The 23002-nt window shown below is 35.1% G+C and overlaps 1 protein-coding gene across 6 annotated transcripts in view; it reads left to right on the forward strand.

Moving 5' to 3' along the window:
* Positions 1-23002, forward strand: part of TP63 (tumor protein p63) — a 266768-nt gene that overhangs the window by 105562 nt on the left and 138204 nt on the right. For 4 of the 6 annotated variants that reach the window (XM_021671372.2, XM_021671374.2, XM_021671373.2 and 1 more), the window contains 2 exons: positions 3568-3696; positions 4482-4614. In XM_021671372.2, coding sequence (XP_021527047.2) covers positions 3568-3696; positions 4482-4614 — 262 coding nt within the window. The remainder of the gene's footprint in view (positions 1-3567; positions 3697-4481; positions 4615-23002) is intronic. The other 2 variants (XM_064366919.1, XM_021671375.2) reach the window with 1 other exon arrangement.

A 23002-nucleotide genomic window follows, 5' to 3' on the forward strand; every position in this document is an offset into this window, starting at 1 on the left:
TGATGAATATGGAACCAATCCTGTTTTTCTTTTTTCTGATTTAGAGATAATGTCTTCCTTCTAAGTAACTCTTTCTTTTTTAATCCACTTTGGTCTTTATTATTGAAGATGTTGGTCACATTACCTTTCAATCTCTTTAGAAACTAGATCTAAATTTCTGCCAACTTAAATACTCATACTTTGACTCTCACCTGCTAATATCATTACTGCTGAGAGCCTACTTTATGTGGTGATGTTTACCTTCTAGTAATCCTCTGGTTTTTGAGCTATTGGGCATCCCATTTAGATCTTTGGATACTGGGGATATACTTACGGGTCCACGTATTGACCACTCATATAGGAGTTCATCTGCATTTGGGGTTTTGAATAATTCATGCATTTGTTCACTTCTGTTTTTGGCATTTGTTAGGAATTGCATTTATTTTATTCTATTTTCTTGTACTTCAGTTTTATCTGAAGACAAATTTTAACGTAAATCAAACATATTCAAAAGTGTCATCATGAGAGTATTCTTTACAAATTTCACTTATGCATTAAATTCATTAACTTTTACTTCTTCTCTACACACTATTCGGCAGTAAACAAACCAAGTCAGCCACAATTTCAAGAAAGAAGTGAAGAAAATTAATGCACCCTTTTAATTTAAAGATACTGGATTATCAGATGGTCTTCTCGTTATAGGTACTTGATCAGTTTTGATATCCCACTCTCCCATTTCTTCCAATTCAACTTTGTTACTTGCTTCCCTATATACCTGTGTTTTGACCTCATAGAGGCATAGTTTTCTTATTTCTCCATTCCCTTCCTTGTCCTAGCTTCTCTTCCTGCCCTCTTCAATCTGAGTCCAAAGCCAGTCTTCACAATTCTCTTAATTCTCTGACGTAACCTTTCCAGTGAAATGACAGTAGTAGTGTTTTCATCTTATTTTTTTTTCTGCCCCTTTCCCTAGTGGTATAAGCTGGAGAGAATCACGTAACTGTGCGGGTTGGGGCCATGACAAATTCATGTTTTCTAACCTCATCCGTATTTCTAAACCCTCACCTTTATTTCCCAAATAGTCACTTAATGTCTGGCCCCCTCAATTTTCAGCAGATGGCTTTGTCTCCCTCCTGCTTCATCAAGAAAATTGAAGTCATCAGTCTTGACTTCTACTTATCTTCTATGAAAACATTTATATCTGTACTTAATTTTGTCATCTACTTCATCCTAGAGTGAGAGTTTAAGGGGTTTTAATTCAAGACCATCCTTTCTACCTTTGCTTTGACCTTTTCCTACCTGCCTCTTCCAGGATTTCTTACCATGCCATTCCCTTTCTTTCCAATATCTTGAAATTTTCTCTCTCCTCACTAGCTCCTTCCTTTCTCCTTTACCTCTTTAGGCAGAATTCAGGTTCTTCTAATCTAATTGTATCCAAAAAACATTTCCTTTACACACCCCTATTTATTCCTCAAAACACTAAAATAGTTTGAGGGTGTCATTAATCTACAGAAGGTTCTAATATCAAGGTTGCCAATGACCTCCTTATGTTAAGCCTAGTAGGTATTTTTTCAGGTCTTACCTTCCTAGATCCCATTGCCTTACAGTACTATTGATTATTAATTTTTTACCTTGGCTTCTAAAATCCCATAAACTTCTCAGAGTCTGTTAGTTCCCAGGTTATCTAAATGGAACCCCGCTTACCTTTCCTCATTGCACCTATTCTGCATAGGTCATTGCATCCACTCTCACAGATTCATTTTTGCCCTCTGAGGAAGATTTGTTTCTAAATGTTTGGTCTGTTTTTCTCCCTAGAGTTTAAGGCTCATTTAAGTTGGTTTCACTTTTTACATATCCCTAGGTACTTAAAACTCAACATGCTAAAACACAATTTATCATCTCTCTTTCTTCAAGCCAGATCTTCTAACTGTACTCATTGATATAGTTAGTAGAATCATCCACCACTCAGTTCAAGCAAGCTAAAAACTTGAAGTCATCTTTGACTCTTCGTTCTCCCTTCATTCGTAACACAACCAATATCTTATTTAGTCTTTTTACTGATAATTGACTTTGTCCCTATCTTCTCTGTTCCCATTGATTTTGTCCTTTTGTTGTCTTACCTGAACTGAGGCAACAATATTCTAAATAACCACTTTACTCACAAACTGACATGCTATAAATTCTTCTATCACACAACTTTCAGATTTACCAATATAAAGCAGAGTCTGGCTGTACCCATCTCGTGTTTCAAATCCTTTAATACTAACTGGGGTGATAAATACAGTATTCTGCACATGTCATAAAACTGTATAAAATGAAATACATACATTTCTACTCACATTCAAATAAGTATAAGTAGAACTGAAGATTTATGAGACAGATCAGTGGATTTTATCAATGTCGCTATCCCAGTTTTGATATTATATGGTAGTTTTACAATATGTTGCTATTGAGGGAACTAGGTAAAGGATACATGGGATCTCTCTGTATTATTCCTTACAACTGCATGTGAATCTACAATTACCTCAGTTTAAAATTCATTCAAAATATTTTGAGATATATATATATTTAAAATATTTATATATAAATGATATCTATATTACATGTATAAACAGGATATATTCACAGGATAATCATTATATATATTAACAGGATGTATATATTAGCAGGAACAGTAATAATTAAGAACTTGGTTAATTTTATCCTGGGATAAAATTAGTCTACTGATAATCACAACAAATCACATATTAAGATGATCTGTCCAGATAATATTTAGATTTGGAGAGTGCATCTTCTGAGAAAGCTAATGTTTTCCTCCAAATATATAAAGAGAAAGGTTTAAAAAAAAGTAAAACAAACCTCAGGGTGCAGCACAAAAATGACTCAAACAGAAACAGGATTCACTTGCGAAGTGTTCAGATGTTTGCTTATTATTAAGTCTAACATGCAATTCTACACTTTAATTAACAACAACCCCCAAATCAAGGTAAGTAACTGGGGATGAAAAAATTTTTAAAAAATTAGGTCCACAGGTTTGAGTTTATTGTCCCTGAGTGTGACACTAAGATTGTAGTTATGGAAGAGATGATTAATCTGAAGATAAAATTTAAATTTTCTGAGCTAGCTCCTGTTTCCTGGTTCTATTTCTTACCTGTTTCCTGGTTCTATTTCTTATCTGCCCAAAATGGGCAGATAATCAGTTGAGACTCTTGTAAAATGGGTTTAATGATAGGTCAGACTTGCTGTCAAGTTTAATGAGGAGATGTTTATTTTCTTTTTGAAATCTACAGAATACGGATGTTGAATAGTGGAGGTATAGAGCATAATAATATTATTAGGAAAGGAGAGCTTTGATAAAAGATGTAATTGTCTAGCTTTGGAGGTCTGCCTGATTTTATGGCAAAATTGGATTCATGACACTGCCTGAAGAGATAAATGTCAGTTATGCAACTTGTAACATGTGCCACATATATACCTGCATGATTTTATAGATTCACTTGATGTTTTCATGATAGAGTATGCTTTAATTTAAATATTCAGTATCATAAAATACAGAAAGTGTAATACTAGTTTCATTTTTGTCCTTTTAAGTTTTGTAGAAACCCCAGCTCATTTCTCTTGGAAAGAAAGTTACTACCGATCCACCATGTCCCAGAGCACGCAGACAAATGAATTCCTTAGTCCGGAGGTTTTCCAGCATATCTGGGATTTTCTAGAACAGTAAGTATAAAACAAGCAAAAAATGTTGTGCTTGAGCTAAATAAGTAAATACGTAAATGTGGATGGTCAAAATACTGCTTACTAGGGCATGTTTTTTTCTAGAATCAGTAGAAGTTATTTAGGAAAAGTTAATGACTCCAATGCCATCTCTTTGTTCAAAATTCAGTGGTGACTTTTTTCAGTTTCTAACACCAAAAGATCCTTACTAATCCTAGGTGATGTAATTTTGGAGGGCCTCAAGCCTCCTGCACCAAAATCACTTCCCCAATGTTGCTCTGATACTCCGAATCCATTTGGTTGAAGACTCACCTACTTTATAATGCAGATACTCCCTGAGAAGATAAAACACTAAATTTTGTTGTTCATTTATATCTTGCTGTATAAAGTATTATTATTTCTTTATTACAAGCAGGTTTGGGTAAGTGAATAAATTAAGAAGAAGGTGAAGAGAGTATATCAACATACTGGAGACTCTTAAGAATAGAGTATAAAATACTCTATCTCACATATGTCCATTATTTCCTGCAGTCTACCCAGTAATTATCTAAGGAGGGCAGAGGTCATGATCCCATTTAACAAATGGGGACTGAATTTGAACTGCTTGAAATTATGCATTTGATAAATGGCTGAGCCAGGACTCAAACCTAGGGTTTCTAACTCCAAGCAAGTGAAGAGCCTTGAGCCTTGCTGACTTTGAAGCAGAAAGTGCTTGTTGTTAACAACAGCAAGAGTATGTTTTCATCCCTTTCCATGCCTAACACACTTTTTTCTTTCCTATGTGTTAGGCCTATATGTTCAGTTCAGCCCATTGACTTGAACTTTGTGGATGAACCATCAGAGGATGGTGCGACAAACAAGATTGAGATTAGCATGGACTGTATCCGCATGCAGGACTCTGACCTGAGTGACCCCATGTGGGTGAGTGGCATGGGCTTTCTCCTTAGTCTTTGGGCTGTGCTATCTATAGCTTTGCGAAATCTGACTTTTCAATAGCGTGTAAAAAGGCAGGTGGCTCTGAATGGGCAAGGCCTTTGGGAAGAGAGTCAACATGGTTAGCTGAGAGGAGATTAGGAGTGGTTTGTGGATTTTGGTTCTGCCTCAAATGTCTATTATATATATATATATATTTCCATTGGTGTGGGGAGGGAGATTCTTTACATCTTTTATCTTGATTATTCCTCATGTCAACCCCAATTTAGAACAGATGGTACCAGCCCAAGGTTTTCTAGCTGATAGGGACAGAGAAAGAATCAGAAATTTATTTTATATATACATACATATATATATATATATATATACATATATATTTATTTGACAGTGTCTCACTCTGTCACCCAGGCTGGAGTGCAGTGGCATGATCTTGGCTCATTGCAACCTCTGGTTCCCTGATTCAAGAGATTTTCCTGCCTCAGTCTCCCAAGTAGCTTGGATTACAGACATGCACCACCACACCTGGCTAATTTTTGTATTTTTAGTAGAGACAGGGTTTTGCCATGTTGGTCAAGCTGGTCTCAAACTCCTCCTGGCCTCATGTGATCTGCCCACCTCAGCCTCCCAAAGTGCTGGGATTATAGGCATGAGCCACTGTGCCCAGCCAAGAATCAGATTTTAGATCTGAGTCCTATCCAGAGCACTTCCTACTATGGCAAACCACCTCTCTATCCTTAATTCAGGAGGAAGAGATAAATTCTATGTGCATATGCAGGTTTAAATAGCTGGTAATAGATTAAGAGGAAAGAAAAAAAAGCTAATACACAAAACAGGCTTTTCTTGGCTGTACCACTGAGTCACTCATAATTTTAGGCCCCAGTTTCTCATTTATAAAGTGGTAAGAGCATAGGTGCTACATACTTCCCAGGTAAGCTAAGGAGTTTAATGGGTTAATGATATTAAAACGCCTTTCTGAGATGTTTAGATGAGATTTCCTGTGTTTGTGGAGTTTCATAATTCTGGTGGATTTTCTTTTATTATCGTTTATTTACCACACAAGTCCTGCTATCTTTTCTATCAAGGATTTCTAGAAAAATAATGAGGAGAAGCTAGAGAGTGGGCTATCATAGCGTATCTGTTGACAAGATTAGGGGAATGATTTTAAAATGCCTTGTCTTGTTTGAGATATTTTATTGGAAACTTTGCTATGTCTTTTTTTGATATGGAATGTACTGCTTAATATTGGGAGAAGGTAAAGTGGAGAAAGACAAGAGGAAACAAAAACAAAGTTATAACTCTGCAAATACATGGATGCTTTATCACTAATTTGATAAGGGAAAAAATACATTTTTTCATTGGCCCCTTTCATTCCAATAGAGATATAGTTCTCAATCCTTGAGCTAGTGAAATCAAACTATCAACTAATTTCAAGGGGCTGATCATTCAAGGCCTTGGAATATATCATAATTCAACATAAATATCTGTAAATTCTGATTTTACAGGTACTTAAAAATTAGGATATTCCAATTTTCATAAAAATATTGTCTATTAAGTTGATGGATAGAACCTGCCTAAGAAAACCTGTTATTGTATTCTCTCCAGGGATTTTCTATTCTGAGTCTTAGACTCATAAAAGTTGGCAAAAAGTTAAAGACGTTTAAAAATGAAGAATTTTCTCTTATACACTGAAACATGTAGTTGTTTGTTTGTTTGTTTGTTTGTTTGTTTGTTGAGACAGGGTCTCCCTGTGTCACCCAGGCTGGAGTGCAGTGGCACGATCTTGGTTCACTGCAACCTCCACCTCCTGGGTTCAAGTGATTCTCCTGCCTCAGCTTCGCAAGTGGCTGGGATTACAGGTGTGCGCTACAACACCCAGCTAATTTTTGTAGTTTTAGTAGAGATGGGGTTTCACTCTGTTGGCTAGGCTGGTCTCAAACTCCTGACCTCAGGGGATCCACTCACCTCAGCTTCCCAAAGTGCTAGGATTACAGGCATGAGTCACCACACCCATTTTCAGCATGTAGTTTCTTAATATGCCATATTGTTTTTTACTTCCTTGTATTCTAGGAAATTTTCTCTTGAAGGATACCATTCACTTTTTTTTTTCTCTCTGGCCAATTCTTATTTGTCCCTTAATGCCTAATAATTACTTATTACACGGTTTTATAGTTGTTTATTTGTCTCTAAAGTAGGACAGGGCTGTGCTTGTTATGCCCAGTGCTTGACGGTACATAGGGGGTCCCCATAGTTGAAGACTCAGAAAGAGCTAAAAAGCGAAATGAAAACAAATGAGGTTTTGCCAGTGAGGTAAATGAAATAGGGCACATGGAGGTATCTGTACTGAAAGGAACATAAAGGTAGAGTGAGAATGAATTTAACTGAATAAACCTGCATATCTGTGGCTGCTCTGTCTGTGCAAAAATCAAAAAACAAAGCCCCCCCAAAAAAAAACAGAAAAAAACACCACCTGAGATATTCCTAATAACATAGAAATCCTGGGTCTTCTTTTGCCTTATGACTATTCCAACATTTTCATATCCTCATATATGTCCATGTGTGAAGGCCACAAAAATGAGCTGAATAACAAGAATGGAAAAATTATAAACTTACCCAGGATGTTAATAACTAGTGTTCTGGTTTGGAAAGTAGGGAGTAGGCTCCTTTTATATTTTTAGTCTTTCCTGACTGCTACAACTTGTGTGAGGCCCTTTTTTTCCCATTATTTGGTAGCATATTTTCTTTTCTCTTTTCCATGTATAGGTTAATAGCTAAATAAATTTCAAAGTCTGCATATAAACTACTTTCCTCTTGAATATAATATTTCAGTAAGTTGGGATCTTAGCCAAGCATTCTCTCACTGTACAAGAAATATGAACTTACGGACATGAGAAAACATGTCAGATTCTTAGGGATAGAAATCTTGAACTTGAGAAAGTTATCCCAGTTTCACTGATTTTTTGATACAACCTAAATATAAATAACTAGTCATGAAATGGAATCACCGTGTTTTGCTCTGATTGTTTGCAAAGGAAATTTGAATTGTAGAGAATGTGTGCCTTCTTAATCAGAATTATTTTAATATCATTGAAAAATGAACTCCACTGGGTGAGCAAATAAAGGCGAATAGAGCCTCTCCAAAAATTTAGACATTTTTGTCTGTTTTCAAGGAACTTCTAAGTTCTTGATTCTGTTGTTATGTTACTTTAGGCCAGGCGCGTTGCCTCAGGCCTGTAATCTCAGCACTTTGGGAGGCTGAGGCAGTTGAATCACCTGAGGTCAGGAGGTCAAGACTAGCTTGGCCAACCTGGTGAAACCCTGTCTCTACTAAAAATACCAAAAATTAGTTGGGTGTGGTTGCAGGTGACTGTAATCTCAGCTACTCAGGAGGCTGAGGCAGGAGAATCACTTGAGCCTAGGAGGTGAAGGTTGCAGTGAGTCAAGATTGTGCCATTACACTCCAGCCTGGGCAACAAGAGCAAAACTCCGTTTCAAAAAAAAAAAAACAAAACAGAATATGTTGCTTTGTATCCTATCTTTGTATTATTTATAGACTGTGTAAGCATGCCTGTCATTTATTCACAAGATATATAATAATATTAACACTTAAAAGTTCTCCCAGAATGATTGATGCTAACTACGTAATTCTTGCTTTTGCATTTCTTTTTAATTCCTTGTAAATTTTGAAGGAAACCCTTTTAAGCTGTATTGGATTTTTCCCTAGGGAGTTGGCGGTAATTATTTAAAACTATTCCTTTTTGTAAATAATTATTGAATCATCCCAGATATATGTCAGGAGGCTTCAGCTCTACATATCAAAAGACCAATATCTAGGTAGCGTATTTGTGTTTGGACAGGCTTAGGCAACAGCCCTTAGCATAATGCCCTACATCTTATATAATCCAAGGTTCATATGTATTTCAAGCACATACAGTAGGTCTAGCTATAACAATTTTGCACCTATGATCTTTGTGACACAGATCATGATCTCTATCCTTGAGAAGATGCTAACATAGCAGAAAAGGCAAATGTGTATGAAATTATCGATGAAAAGTCCTTAAATGTATGTGTTTTTTGTTTTTATAAGACCCAGAAAAAGAAATGATTTAGTGTGCCTGAGATTGGCAATACATGGCAGAGAAAGTGATTTTTTATTTAGGCCTTAAAATATGAGTCAAATTGATCAAAACAGGGAAAGTAAAAATAATCAGGTTTGGGTAACTGTTATAAAAATAATTAATTATAAAAACATAATGTAAAGTTCATAAGTATTAAAAGATAAGACTAAAAAAATTTGACTAAACAAAAATTTGTATTAAAAAAATGGACTTTAAACATTATAATTCATGACAAAAGCTTAATAGCCTCAATCAGTACTCAATATTTAAAATTTAATAAGAGAAAGATAAATTTTTCCCATTGGAAAAAGGTATAGGTAATTCACAAATAATTAATGTACAAATGTTCAACAGATGGAAAGTGTTCAAACTCTCCACTAATAAAAAAAGGAGAGTTGAAATAATGAGATTAATTATATTTTTCTGATTAGCCAAAACTTTAATGATAATAGCCAGTGCTGGTGAGATTGTTGAGGAAGAGGCAGTCTTTTCATTTCATGTGAGAGTATTAATTGAAATAATATATTGGAAGGGAATTTGTCCATTCTAATTTATTTAATTTTAAAGACACTTTTCCTTTGGCCTATAACTTCACACACATACACACACACACACAGAGAGAGAGAGAGAGAGAGAGAGAGAAATAAAGACTTCCTTGCAGCATTGTTTATAATAACTAAAATGGCAAGTCCAGGTGAAATTTTACAGACTTTAAAGTTTTAGAAAGGAGTCTTCAAAATGATTGACTAGATTCATTGTATGCACTTACTCCATGGAGAGGAGCCCAAATGGCAAGTAGATTATCACATTTTGAATAGATCATCTAAGGGAGAAAACTAGAATTCAACAGAGAACTGACAGGAAACACCAAAAACAAGAAAGGAAAGGGAAGTGAGGGATCAGCTGGGAGTCTGGAGATGCTCCCTAACGTTGGGAAAGGGTAGAGGAGATCCCTCACAGTCCACATTCCCACCACAGACTCCTGCAGTCCTAGCCAAAGGAGAACCCATTGACCATCATGGACCCTAAGACTAATACAAGGAGCTGAAGACTACTCAACAGTATTGCTCAGAGAGAGTGCTCATGAATCCCACAAGCCTCTGAGTCTTTAGCAGCTGCAGCACGACACCATTTCAAAAACTCAGCCCCCACCAGACTGCATCCTTCCCTAGTGCCCAACAGCCCATGCATCTCCATATCCTTGAAGCACGGTTGACATTCCCTGCTTATAGTGGCTGCCACCAAGCTGAAGCAAGAGCCACTACAGTGACCACTCCACCCCACAACAGAGTAGCAGCCACACATTCTCATATACCTCAGGACAAATTTCACTGCTCACAGCTGCCACCTCTATGGTGGGGCTGAGGTGCAAGCAAAGTATACACTCTCAAAGAAGCTCTTTCCTTCTTAGTAGATGGGCCACTGTGCAGCTGCTGTGGCCCTTACCTCAACATTGTGCTGGCCTGACACCCTGCCTCTGCTTACCACAGCCAGTGCCTGCACACACCACAAGGGGGCCTAAGGACAGGTTCGCCCAGCTCGGCCTTACCCCTCAGTGACCAGGAACACCGTCTAGGGACCTGAAGATTGCCCAGTTCAGTACACCATTGGCACATGAGCATTCCTTCTGGTCAGGCCCACCCAACCACTGCTGCTACCACACAACTGCCACCAACCTATATACATCACCTGCAGACCTGGAGTCTGGCCTATCCAGGTTGTCACAGCCACTGCCAATACCAGTGTGGAATATTTGGATCCCAGAGGGTTGCCTCACCACTGCTAATGCCATCACCCATGACATGCCAGCTGCACAGGGGTTCAAGAGCCTGCTTACCCACCTAACTCACCACTGCCATTCCAACCACATGAGCAAGCCACCTGGGGGCCCCAAAATTGGCTTGCCTGGACTCATTAACAATGGTGCTGGTATACACTCCTCTGGGGTCCAAGGACAGGCATACTCAGCCCACTATTGCTACTGTGGGGGTCCAAAGACTGACCTACCTGGTATCCAGACCCCAGTAAAACTTCACCACAGCCTCCACTAACAACCATACCCTAAGCCACCAGGGAAATGATAGACACTGCTGATGCTGTTTACAACTGAAGATATTATACAGAGACTACAGAACGGTACATACTGAGAATAAAAGCCAAAATTTCCTACCCATCTAATTTCACAGATAACATCTTCAGGAAAATGTCCTTCTCTATGAAAGCAAATTTTAAAAATTGGAAGAAGTGACTATTCTACCAGATGTGCAGATATTAATATAAAGACACAGGAAACAAGAAAAAGCAGGAAAATATGACACCACCAAAAGAACACAATAATTCTCCAGTAATAGATCCCAATAAAAAATTTATTAAAGTCATAAAATAAATTCAAAATGTTGATACTAAAAAGCTCAGTGAGATATAGAACACTGAAAAACAATAGAAAGAAGTCAGAAAGATAAGTCAGGATATAAATGAGACATTTACCAAAGAGATATCATTAAAAAAAAAAGAACCAAACAGAAATTATGAAACTGAAGAATTTACTAAGTGAAATATAAAATACATTTGAAAACTTCAGTGATAGACTAGATCAAGCAGAAGAAAGAATCTTAGAAATTGAAGGCAGGTTTTTTTAAATAACCCAGTTAGATAAAAATAAAAATAACAAAAAAATGTTAAAGCATACATAACATATAAGATACTTCAAAGGGACAAAACATAACTTTTGGTGTTTCAGAATCAAATAAAAGGTTTAAAATACTTATTTAACAAAATAATATGTGAAAACTTCCCAAGTCAAGCAAGATATTTCTATATCCAAATATGAGATTTGGAGCTTTCCAAAAGACACAATTCAGAGAGGTTTTCTCTACAGCACTTGATAGTCTAACTTTTAAAAGGCAAAGAGAGAATTCTAAAAGCAGGAAAAAAAAAGTTTAGTCATTTATAAAGAGACCCCCATCAGACAAAGGATGGGTTGCTCAGCAGAAACTCACAGGCCAGGAGCAAATAGAATAATATATTCTAAGTGCTGAAAGAAAAAAAAAGTCAGCCAAGGATATTATAAACTTAGCAAAATTATCCTTTATTAATGAAGAAGATATAATCTTTCCTGATAAGCCAAAGATGAGAGAGTTTGTTGCTACTAGTTGGCCCTACAAGAAATGCTTAAGAGAATCTTCTACCCTGGAAGCAAAGGAAAGATATTTACCATCAAGAAAACACATAAAATATATATTAACAACACTGATACAACAAACAAAAAAAGGAAAAGTGTCAAATGCTACCACTACAGAAAACAACCAAATTGCAATTACAAAAAAATAAAAATCAAAGCATATATAGCATATAAAGTAGCATAAAGTGACCAACTGTTAGAGAAAGAAAGGAACAAAGACTACACAAAAGAAGCAGTAATTAATAAAATGGCAGGTGTAAGTCTTCATATATTAGTAACAACCTTCACTCTAAACAGAATATACTTTTCACTCAAAAGATATAGACTGACTGAATAGATTTAAAAAACATGACCCGGTTGGGGCAGGAGAATCATTTGAACCGAGGAGGTGGAGTTTGCAGTTGAGCTGAGATCGCACCACTGCACTCCAACCTGGTCAAGAGGGTAAGACTCTGTCTCAATAAAAAATAAATAAAAATAAAAATGCAACTATATTATATATTATATGTTAATATATAATATATATACAAGAAACTCATCTCACCTGGAAAGACACATATAGATTGAAAGTAAACAAATGAAAAAAGGTATTTCACGTGTATAGAAACCAAACACCAGCAGGACTAGCTACACTTATATCAGATAAAACAGATTTTAAGGAAAATTAAAGGTCATTATGTAATAATAAAGTAGTCAATTTAGCAAGGGGATATACAATTCTAAATGTTTATCTACTCAACTCCAGAACACCCATATATATACAGCATGTATTATTAGATCTAAAGAAAGAGAAGGACTTGAGTGCAATGATATAATAATAGTTGGGAACTTCACCACTGCACTCACAGGATTAGACAGGTCATCTAGTAAGTTAACAAAGAAACATTGGATTTAAACTGTACATTAGACCAAATTGACCTAATAGACATGTACAGAACATTTTATCCAACAGCTACAGAATACATATTCTTCTAATCAGCACAAGGAACATTCTCAAGGACAGATCATATATTAGGATACAAAATAAGTCTCAAAAAACTTTAAAAAATTGGAATTACATCAAGTATCTTTATAGACAAAAATGGAATAAAACTGGAAAAAAATAGCAAAAGGAATATTGTAAATTGTATAGATACATGCAACTTGCATAACATGTTTCTGCCTGACCATTGGGTCAAGAAAGAGGAAATTAAAAAATTTCTTGAAACAAATGAAAATTGAAACACAGCATATCAAAAACCTATGTGATACAACAAAAGCAGTACTAACAGGGAAGTTTATAGCAATAAATGCCTACATCAATAAGGTAAAAAGATTTTACATAAACAATACAACAATGCACCTCAAGGAAATGGAAAAGCAAGATCAAACTGGATAGAAAATTAGTAGAAGGAAAGAAACAGAAATAGTAAAAATCAGAGCAAAACTAAACAAAATATAGACTAAATAAAATTGCAAAGGATCAATAAAACCAAAAGTTGGTTTTTTGAAAAGATAAGCAAAATTAATAAACCACTTGCTAGACTAACCCAGATAAAAATAAAGAATCAAATAAACAAAATCAGAAATGAAAAAGAAATATACCACAGAAAGACAAAAGATCATCAGGGACTATTATGAATAACTATACACTAACAAGGTGGAAAACCTACAAGACAAGTTCCTGGACATATTGCAACCTACTAAGATCGAATAAGGAATAAATAAAAGACCTAAATAGACCAATAGCAAGTCATGAAATTGAGTCAGTAATAAAAATTTTCCAGCAAAAAAGTCCAGGACTGGATGGCTTCACTACCAAATTCTACCAAACTTTCAGAGAACTAACACCAATTATTCTCAAACTATTTTAAATAATTGAAGAGGAGGGCATTGTCTTTAACATATTCTATAAGGCTAGCATTAACCTGATACCAATACCAGAAAAGGGTGCAAAAAATAAAAAGCAAACAAAACTATAAGCAATATTCCTGATGAACATAGATGCAAAAATGTTCAGCAAAATACCAGCAAACCAAACCAATAGCACACCATAAAAAATGATACATCAGGATAAAGTAGGATTTATCAGAAATGTAAGGATGATTCAACATATGCAACTCAATAAATGTAATATATCACATCAATAGGATGAAGGATAAAAACCATGTGATGATTCCCATAGATGCAAAAAAAAAAAAAAAAAAGCATTTGATAAAATTTAACATTTTTTCATGACAAAAACTCTCAACAAACTAGGCATAGAAGAAACACGCCTTTACGTAATGATGGCTACATGTGACTAATCCACAGCTAACCTCACACTGAATGGGGAGAAGCTAAAAACCTTTCATCTAAGAACTGTAACAAGAAAAGCCCACTTCCAGCAGTCCTATTTAACATTGCACTGTCAGTTCCTAGCCAGAGTAATCAAACAAGAGAAAGAAATAAAAGGCATGCAGACTGGAAAAGAGGAAGTCAAATTGTTTGTCTTTGCTGATAATATATCTAAGAAAACCTAGACTCCACCTAAAACCTTAGATTTGATTAATTCAATATAGTTGCAGTATACAAAATCAAAATACAAAAATCAGTAGCATTTCTATACATCAATAACAAACTAGCTGAGAAAGAAATCAAGAAGGCAATTTCATTTACAATAGCTACAAAAGTAAAATACCTAAGAGTAAATTTAACCAAGAAGGCAAAATATCTCTACAAGGAAAACTACAAAATAAAAGAAGAGGACAGAAACAAATAGAAAGACATTCCATGCTCATGGATTGGAAGAATGAAAATTGTTGAAATGATCATGCTGCCCAAAGCAATCTATAGATTTAAAGCAATTCCACAAAAATGCCAATATTACTTTTCACAGAAAAAAAAATCCTAATGATCATATGGAACAAAAAAGATTCCAAGTAGTCAAAGCATTCTAGAGCATAAAGAACAAAACTGGAGGCATCACACTACCTGGCTTTAAAGTATATTACAAGCCTTAAGTAACCAAAAGAGCATGACGTTGGCATAAAAACAAATACATAGACCAATGGAGCATAATAGCAAATCTAAAAATACATTCAGTATTTCCAGCTAACTGATTTTTCAACAAGGGAACAAATAACCTACATTGCGGAAAGGACACATTCTTCAATAAGTGGTACTGGGAAAATTGGATATTCATATGCAGAAGACTGAAACTAGATAGCCAACTCTCATCGCTTACAAAAATCAACTCAAGATGAATAAAAGACCCTAAACTACAAACTACTAGAAGAAAACATAGAACACTTTAGGACATTGGTCTAGGCAGAGATTTTTATGGCTAAACCCTCAAAACAACAGACAAAAAAATAGACAAATGGGACTGTTTAAACTAAAAATGGGACTATTAAGCTAAAAAGCTTCTGCACAGCAAAGAAAACAATTAACAGAATGAAGAGACTACCTGCTGAATGGAAGAGAATATTTGAAACTATTTATCCAACATGAAATTAATATCTAGAATATATAAGGAACTCAAACAAGTCAACAGTAAAAAGTAATCCTATAAAAATGGGATTACTGATATCAAAAGACATGAAAAGACATTCTTCAAAAAAAAAAAGATGTAAAAATGGCCAATAAATACATGAAAATATCAACATCACTAATCATCAGGTAAATGCAAATCAAAACTAAAATGAGATATCATTTTACCCCAGTTAGAAAGTTTATTTTTAAAATGACAAAAAAATAACAGATGTTATTGGGGATGTAGAGAAAAGGTAACTCTTATTCACTCTTGATGGGAATGTCAATTAGTATAACCACTACAGAAAATAGTATGGAGATTTCTCAAAAATCTAACAACTACCATAAAATCCAGAAATCCCTCTACTACATATGTATCTAGAGGAGAAGAAATCAGTATGTCAAAAAGGATACATGCACTTGCATGCTTTTTGCAATATTATTCACAATAAAAAAGATATGGAATCAACCTATGTGTCCATCAATGGATGAATGAAAAAGAAAATTTGGTGTATATTTACATAACAGAATATTATTCAGCCATAAAAACAAATGAAATATTGTAATTTGCAGCTACATGGATGGAACTGGAAGTCATTTTGCTAAGTGAAATAAGCCAGGCACAGAAAGAAAACTATTGCATGTTCTCACTCACATGCAGGAGCTTAAAAAATTTATCTTATGGAAGTAGAGAGTGGAATGATAAATACCAGAGATAGGGTAGGATGTGTTGTTGAAAAGGGTGATGAAGAAAGTTTGGTCAGTGTGTCCAAACATACACTTATAAAAAAGGTATAAGCTCTAATGTTGGATAGCAGAATAGGGTGGCTATAAATTGGCAACAAGATATTATATATTTCAAAGTAGATAAAGGAGAGGACTTGAAATGTTCTTAACACATAGAAATGGTAAATACTCAAGGTATTGAATTCTCCCAATATCCTAACTTGATTACTACACATTCTATGCATGTAACAAAATATCACATATACCCCATAAACATGTAAAATATTATGCATCAATTAAAAAATATTGAGGACCCAGGAAGTTAATAAAACTTTGGACTCTGTTAGGAAGGAAACTTTGAAGCAAAGAATAGTTAACCCCACCATTGACAGACGATAGTAGTAGTTATGATGTGTAGTCACTTCTATCTTGATCATATTGTTTATGATTTTTGGTGGAATTTCCGTGTTTGCTGTAAAGAGCAGTGCCTTTTATATTCTGGGGAAAATTGTGTAGAATCGATAATGTCTTTTTATATATTTGATATAATTCAAATGAAACAATTTGGGCATGAGATTTTTTTCTGGGACACTCTAATTATGAATTTGATTCTCTAATAGTTATAGGACTCTTGAGATTATCTATTTTATCTTGGATGAGTTTGGTAAATTGTGGTTTTTGAGGATTTGGTTAATTTCATCAAAGTTGTTGAGTTACATCAAATTATGGGGAACATTTTTTATTTTTTTATTTTATCTATTTATTTTTTAAGATAGAGTCCCTCTTCACCCAAGCTGGAGTACAGTGGCATGATCTCAGCTCACTATAGCCTCAACATCCTAGGCTCAGCTGGTCCTCACACCTCAGCCTCCCAATTAGCTGGAATTACAGGCATATGCCACCATACCCAGCCAACTTTTTGTAGTTTTTTGTAGAGATGGGGTTTCACCATGTTCATTGCCCAGACTGCTCTCGAACTCCTGGGCTCAAGCAATCATCCCACCTTGGCCTCTCAAACTTCTAGGATTACAGACATGAGCTACTGTGCTGGCTATTATCTTTCTAAATGTCAGTGGAATCTGTAATGATATCGTCCACTTTTATTTATTATATTGGTAACTTGTGTTTTCTCCCTTTTCTGTCAGTCTTACCAGAGATTTATCGATTTTATTTAACATTCAAAGAACTTGGTCAGCTTATTGGTTTCACTGTTTTTCTCTATTATCTTTCTCTTTTCAACTTGATTATTTTTCACCTTATTTTCTTGCTTTTTCTTTGTGTTTATGTGGTTTTTTCAAGTTTTTTAAATTATAAGTTTATATTACTGAGTTGAGACTTCTTTTCTAATGTTAGCATTCATTGCTATAAGTTTTCCATTAGACACTGCTTTAGCTGCATACAATACTTTTTAATGCATTGTATTTTTTATTCTGTTCAGTTTAAAATATTGTCTAGTTTTTCTTGAGACTTCCTCTTTGACCCATAAGTATTTCAAAGCATTTTGTTTAATTGCCAAGTTGGATATTTTCTGTTATCTTTCTTTATTAACTTGGTTTAATTTCATTATGGTCTGAAAGCATGCTTTGCATGATTTCAAAATTTTTTAATTTTTTAAGGTTTGTTTCTAGAGTTTATCTTGATGACTGTTTTATAGCAACTGGAAAGACTGTTTAAAGAGCTTCTGTTGGGTGGAATGTTCTATAAATTTCAATTTGATAGAGTTGATTTGTAATATTGTGCAGTTCTTTTATATCCATTCTGATTTTCTGTCTGCTAGTTCTATTAATTACTAAGAAAAGGGGGTTGAGTTCTTCAACTGTAATTATGAATGTATCTTTTTCTCCTGTCAAGTATGTCAGGTTTTACTATATGTATATTGAAGCTCTGTTGTTAGGTATGTCATATTTAAGATTGCTATATTCTGTTGATGAATTGACTCTTCTATTAATATATAATATTTCTCTTTATTTCTGATATCTGATAATTTACTTTATTCCAAAGTCTGCTATAGTCTTTATTAATATTAATATAGCAAATCTAGCTGTCTTTTGATTTATGTTTGCATGGTAAATTTCTCCTCCATCCTTTTACTTCTAACCTACTTTTATCATTACATTTGAAATGAGTTTCTTCTAGACAATATGTAGTTGGATCATTTTTATGCATTATGATAGCTTGTGTCTTTTAATTGGTGTATTTGCATAATTTGCATATAATGTAATTATCAATATGGCAATTTTAGGACTACCATTTATTTTCTATTGGTTCCCTCCTGTGTTCCTGTCTTTCTTTTTATATTGCTTTCTTTTAAAATTATTTAACCTATTTTTAGGATTCAATTTGAATTTATTTTGGTTTTGGCTCACTCATATTTTTAGTGGTGGCTCTAGAAATCTCAATATTCATTACTTTTCATAGTCTGCCAAGAGTCACTATTTTACTAATTCAAATGGAAGATAGAAACATTATCATAATACTGGCTTTGTATCCCTCCCCCGCTTTGTGTTATAGTCATATATATTACATTTCTGTACATTGAAAACTTTGTCAGATGCTTATAATTCTTATTTTTGTCAGAGTAAAGAACTCAAGACAAAAATAGTAAATTTTATTAAACACAATATTTATTATTGCTATTGCTCTTTATGCCAAAGCTACCTTCTGCCTGGATGTTAGCAAGAAGAATAGAGAACTGTGTGTACCTTTTTTTGTTTATTAGAATGAGTTTTTTCTAACTAGGACCATAAACCAGGTCAAAGCTCTAGTTTGCTAAATTTTGAATTGATCAAAGTTTTATAATTATTCTCCTAATACCCCTCTTCCTTCTTTCCTCCATCCCTGCATCTGCTTGCATGTGTATGTACACATACACAATCACCCACATGTAACTCAGTTTGAATAGATTATATTTTTATATAGAATTGGATTATAAAACTTTCTGATATGCCAATTATTTTAAATCTTCATTTGATAAATTTTAATCTTTAAATATATATTAAACACGTATTATATGAACATTTCAGTGGCCTACTGAAAAATATGTTGACTCAACTCCAGTCAGGCTGCAAGGAGCTAGTTAAAAATATTACCAGGTGAGTCACTTAAACACTCTAAATCTTCCTTGCTGCGTGCCTTCTCCTGGATCAAGAAAGTGTAAAGGATCTGATTTCTGATATATCATAGAAACAGCAATCATTTTCTACATGTCTTGGTCTCCTAGACTTCTGGGATTCACAATGTCACTTAACTTTAAGTCTGACACCAATATCAAGCTCACTATAAAGAAAGCATCTCTATTTTCCTTCTCTTCTCTTCCTATATTGGTCTCTATTAGGCTCCTAGAGCCAGTCTCACGCCACCATTACCCTCCTTTTGTTCTTCCTATACATTCTCTTTTTCCTTTTCAAGTTCCCTACTTTCCCCCCATGTGCAATATCCCCTTTTTTGGTCACCCAGAAAACCACTAAAATTCAATGTCGGCAGATCTGATCAAAGGCTACTTCTTTTTTTTAGGGCCTTGTGATTTACTATCTGCTTTGGAATTATAGCATGGGATTTGTACTCAGACACACTAGAGTTGAAATTCTGTCTGCACTAATTTAGGTGTGACCTTTACAATCTTTAAGAGCTGCTTCTTCCTCATTTGTATAGATAAACATAGTATTTCTCATTGATCTTAGAAAATTGTGATGATGCCTTTAATTGGTTAGTTTTATTCAGACTTACTGGCACATAAACATACAGCCAAATATGAATTGTCATTACCCATTGTCTGTCTGTACCATTTTTTCTAAAGACTCTGTGAGGAAAGTAAATATGTATTCCTTTTTATAATAAAGTATCAATTTATACATTTCTCACATTATGAAAGCAATACAATTAAAATAACTTTAGAAGTATCAAAAGGACATAAATCCCTAACCAGTGAAAATAACTGAATATTTTGGGTTCTTTTTATTTTTTTCTAGAAAAGATTTTACAAAACATTTGTGATCCTGTCATGCATAAACATTGTAATGTACTTTTTCTTTGCATTCTATAGTGAACTATTTTTTTTCTTATTTGCCACTCTTCAAAACTTTGCCTCATTATTTATTATATTTTATTGTGTACATGTACCATGGTTTAGCTATTCCTCTCGTATATTTTTAAGAGAAAATATTTAAATATAGATTATTTTCTTGTGTTACATGCTTAGAATTGTAATTATTGGGTAAAATTCTATGAACATGAGTCTAACCAAATTTTATGATTTTTTTTAATGTTTGTTATTAGTTTACACTCCTGCCAATGTGCAAAAGTGTGTATAGGCTTGAAATCAGTTTGATTATACAGTATCTTCTTGGAAAAACGCTAGTACTTTTAGATGACTGAAGGCCTGTCTAGTTATTTGCCATCAAGTTGAAATAGTTATTTGCCAAAAGGTCTCTAGATAAACCTTTGGCTGTAGTCTATGAAAGGGATAGTAGTTTTGGCTGGAGGTGATTAAGACATCGTGAAAGAATAGAGTATCCAGGAGTGGGGTGAGCAGACCTAGCTGGAATGGAAATAATACGAGAAAAGAAGGGATAAAAGAGGGATAGACAGACAAAGTGTATTTTGAGACCTTCACCTAAGGTTAGTCTTGAACATGGGAACGGACACAACATTTTCTCCTTTTCCTCCTTAACCCTTGCTTTTAGTATCCCAAGTGCTCTTATCCCTTTGACTTGTACTATTAAAATAATAATTTAAACATAATTTGTGCCAAATAGGCTTTGGGTATAAATTCTATGAATACAAATTAAATAAGAAAATATATTTCACATAGCAAAAATCCTCTAATTTTTGGAAAGTGGATTTGTAGCAACCTATGTTGCTTATAGGGCAGCTCAATATTCACTCCGTTTAGACTGAATTCAGGTGTCCCCATAGGAGCAGACTGTTTTTCTGTTCTGCTCTTTGTACAGTATAGCCAATGGGAAGGCACCACTTTGTTCAAGAGTGCCAAGTCGGGGACTTTACCTTAAACACAAGTATGCATTTCAAACCTTGAGCAAACAGCCTTCTTAATAAAATAAGGGAAAGAGTTTTCTTTCTTCTATTCTCTAGAAATTCACAAATATCACTTGACAGGTGACAGTTCTTCCCTTACAAAAGGGGCTGTTTGCCTTTTGCTTTGGTGTTTGGGTAAACTGCAGCATGCACTGGCAGAGAATTTATTGCCTAGGGGAAGGTGTTTGCAGTTGCTGTGTTTAATCTGAAAAGAAACCCTTTTCCTTCTGTCTCCTCCCTCTCTTTTTAAGGAGGGAGAATTGGAAATGATAGCCCCAGGGAAATAGTTCCCTTAACACCTGTCTTTGGTGTAGCCTCAGCAATGTTACTTAAGACACTGTGCTCAGTGTGTATGCATTCAGAATGACAAAGTTGAAGAGGGCAGATAAACAGAAAGGGATTTCAGCAGAAACACAGGAGCTGATTCTGACCTTGCATCCTCTTAAAAACTGATTAGGTGGAAATCCTATCATGCTGGCTTAGAAAGAATCTGATTTGTTTGAAGTAATACTCATGCTATTAGTCACCTGTCTTTTCCTTTGGAGATATATAGTTTCAATCTACAAAACGTGAAAAATTCTGTGTTGTATTTAGCAACTTTAGACATGCTAAATCTAGTCCAACCTTTAGTAGATGAGGAAACTATTAAGATCCAAGTTCGTTAGTGGTGACTTCTCCAACATTTCTGATGAGAGTTTTCAAGAAAACCAGGGCTACCCCCAACTTTCTGGATTTCTAGACCCATTTTGCCATCTATGATCAGAGGTGTTGTAAAGAGGTCAGGCTCTAGAGATAGATGGCTGCCTGTGTTTGAATCTAGCTCAGTTATTTGCTATTTGGGTGACCTTGTGTGAATTACAGAATGTTTTAAAGCCTCAGTTTTCTCATCTGCAAAATGAGGATGAGGATGGATATTGGCGACATTCTGTAGAAGAGCTGTTCTGATAACTGAGATAAGGCATGTTAGCATTAACACATTGCATGAGTCCAGTCCTCAGTGGAAATGGTTGTCCCTGTTACTCTTTAGAATGTGTTAATGTTGGAAACAGTGAATTATTTATCCTAAATAGAGCACTTACTGATACAGGACAATAAAGAAATCTACATAGATTTGTATTTGGGTTTTTAAGAAAAATATGGTATTATTTGAAGATATACTAGTGTTACTGTAGGTAGCTAGCCAGATATGAACTGGGCAGGAGAGGGCTCTACCCTTTCCCCTGACCCTCGCCAGAAATTTCAGAAGACCATCAGGTGATGGCCAGATTGTTGTTACCCTGTTTCTCTAAACTAATAATAATTGGTAGTGGTCACAGCCAGCATCAGGGAAAGGCAGTCTCCCAATAGATAGAAAAAAAACCTGAAACTAGTGATCAGCAGCTTCCCAATAAGATCTCAGGAGTTGGGTGAGTGGGCTCAAGCTTCTGTACTAAGGGGCAAAATGGCAGAGTTTAACTAGTGTATGACCTAGGAACGTTCGGACTGGTAAGGTAAGAGCACCTCAAGCAGTGGTCCTTAGTCTTTTTGGCACCAGGAACTAATTTTGTGGAAGACATTTTTTTCCCACAGACAGTGGGTGGAGGTATGATTTGGAAACGAAGCTATTCTACCTCAGATCATCAGGCATTCAGTAGATTCTCATAAGGAGCAGACAACGTAGATCCCTCACATGAGTGGTTCAGAGTAGGGTTCATGCTCCTACGAGAATCTAATGCCCCCACTTATCTGATAGGAGGCGGAGTTCCAGTGGTACTTGTTTACCCCTCTGCCTACCTCTCACCTCCTGCTGTGTGGTCCAGTTCCTAACAGGTCACATAGTGGTACCAGT

This window comes from Aotus nancymaae, unplaced genomic scaffold, assembly GCF_030222135.1.
Source record: "Aotus nancymaae isolate 86718 unplaced genomic scaffold, 86718_ANA_hifiasm-v0.15.2.pri h1tg000067l, whole genome shotgun sequence".
In the NCBI taxonomy this organism is placed as follows: Eukaryota; Metazoa; Chordata; class Mammalia; order Primates; family Aotidae; genus Aotus; species Aotus nancymaae.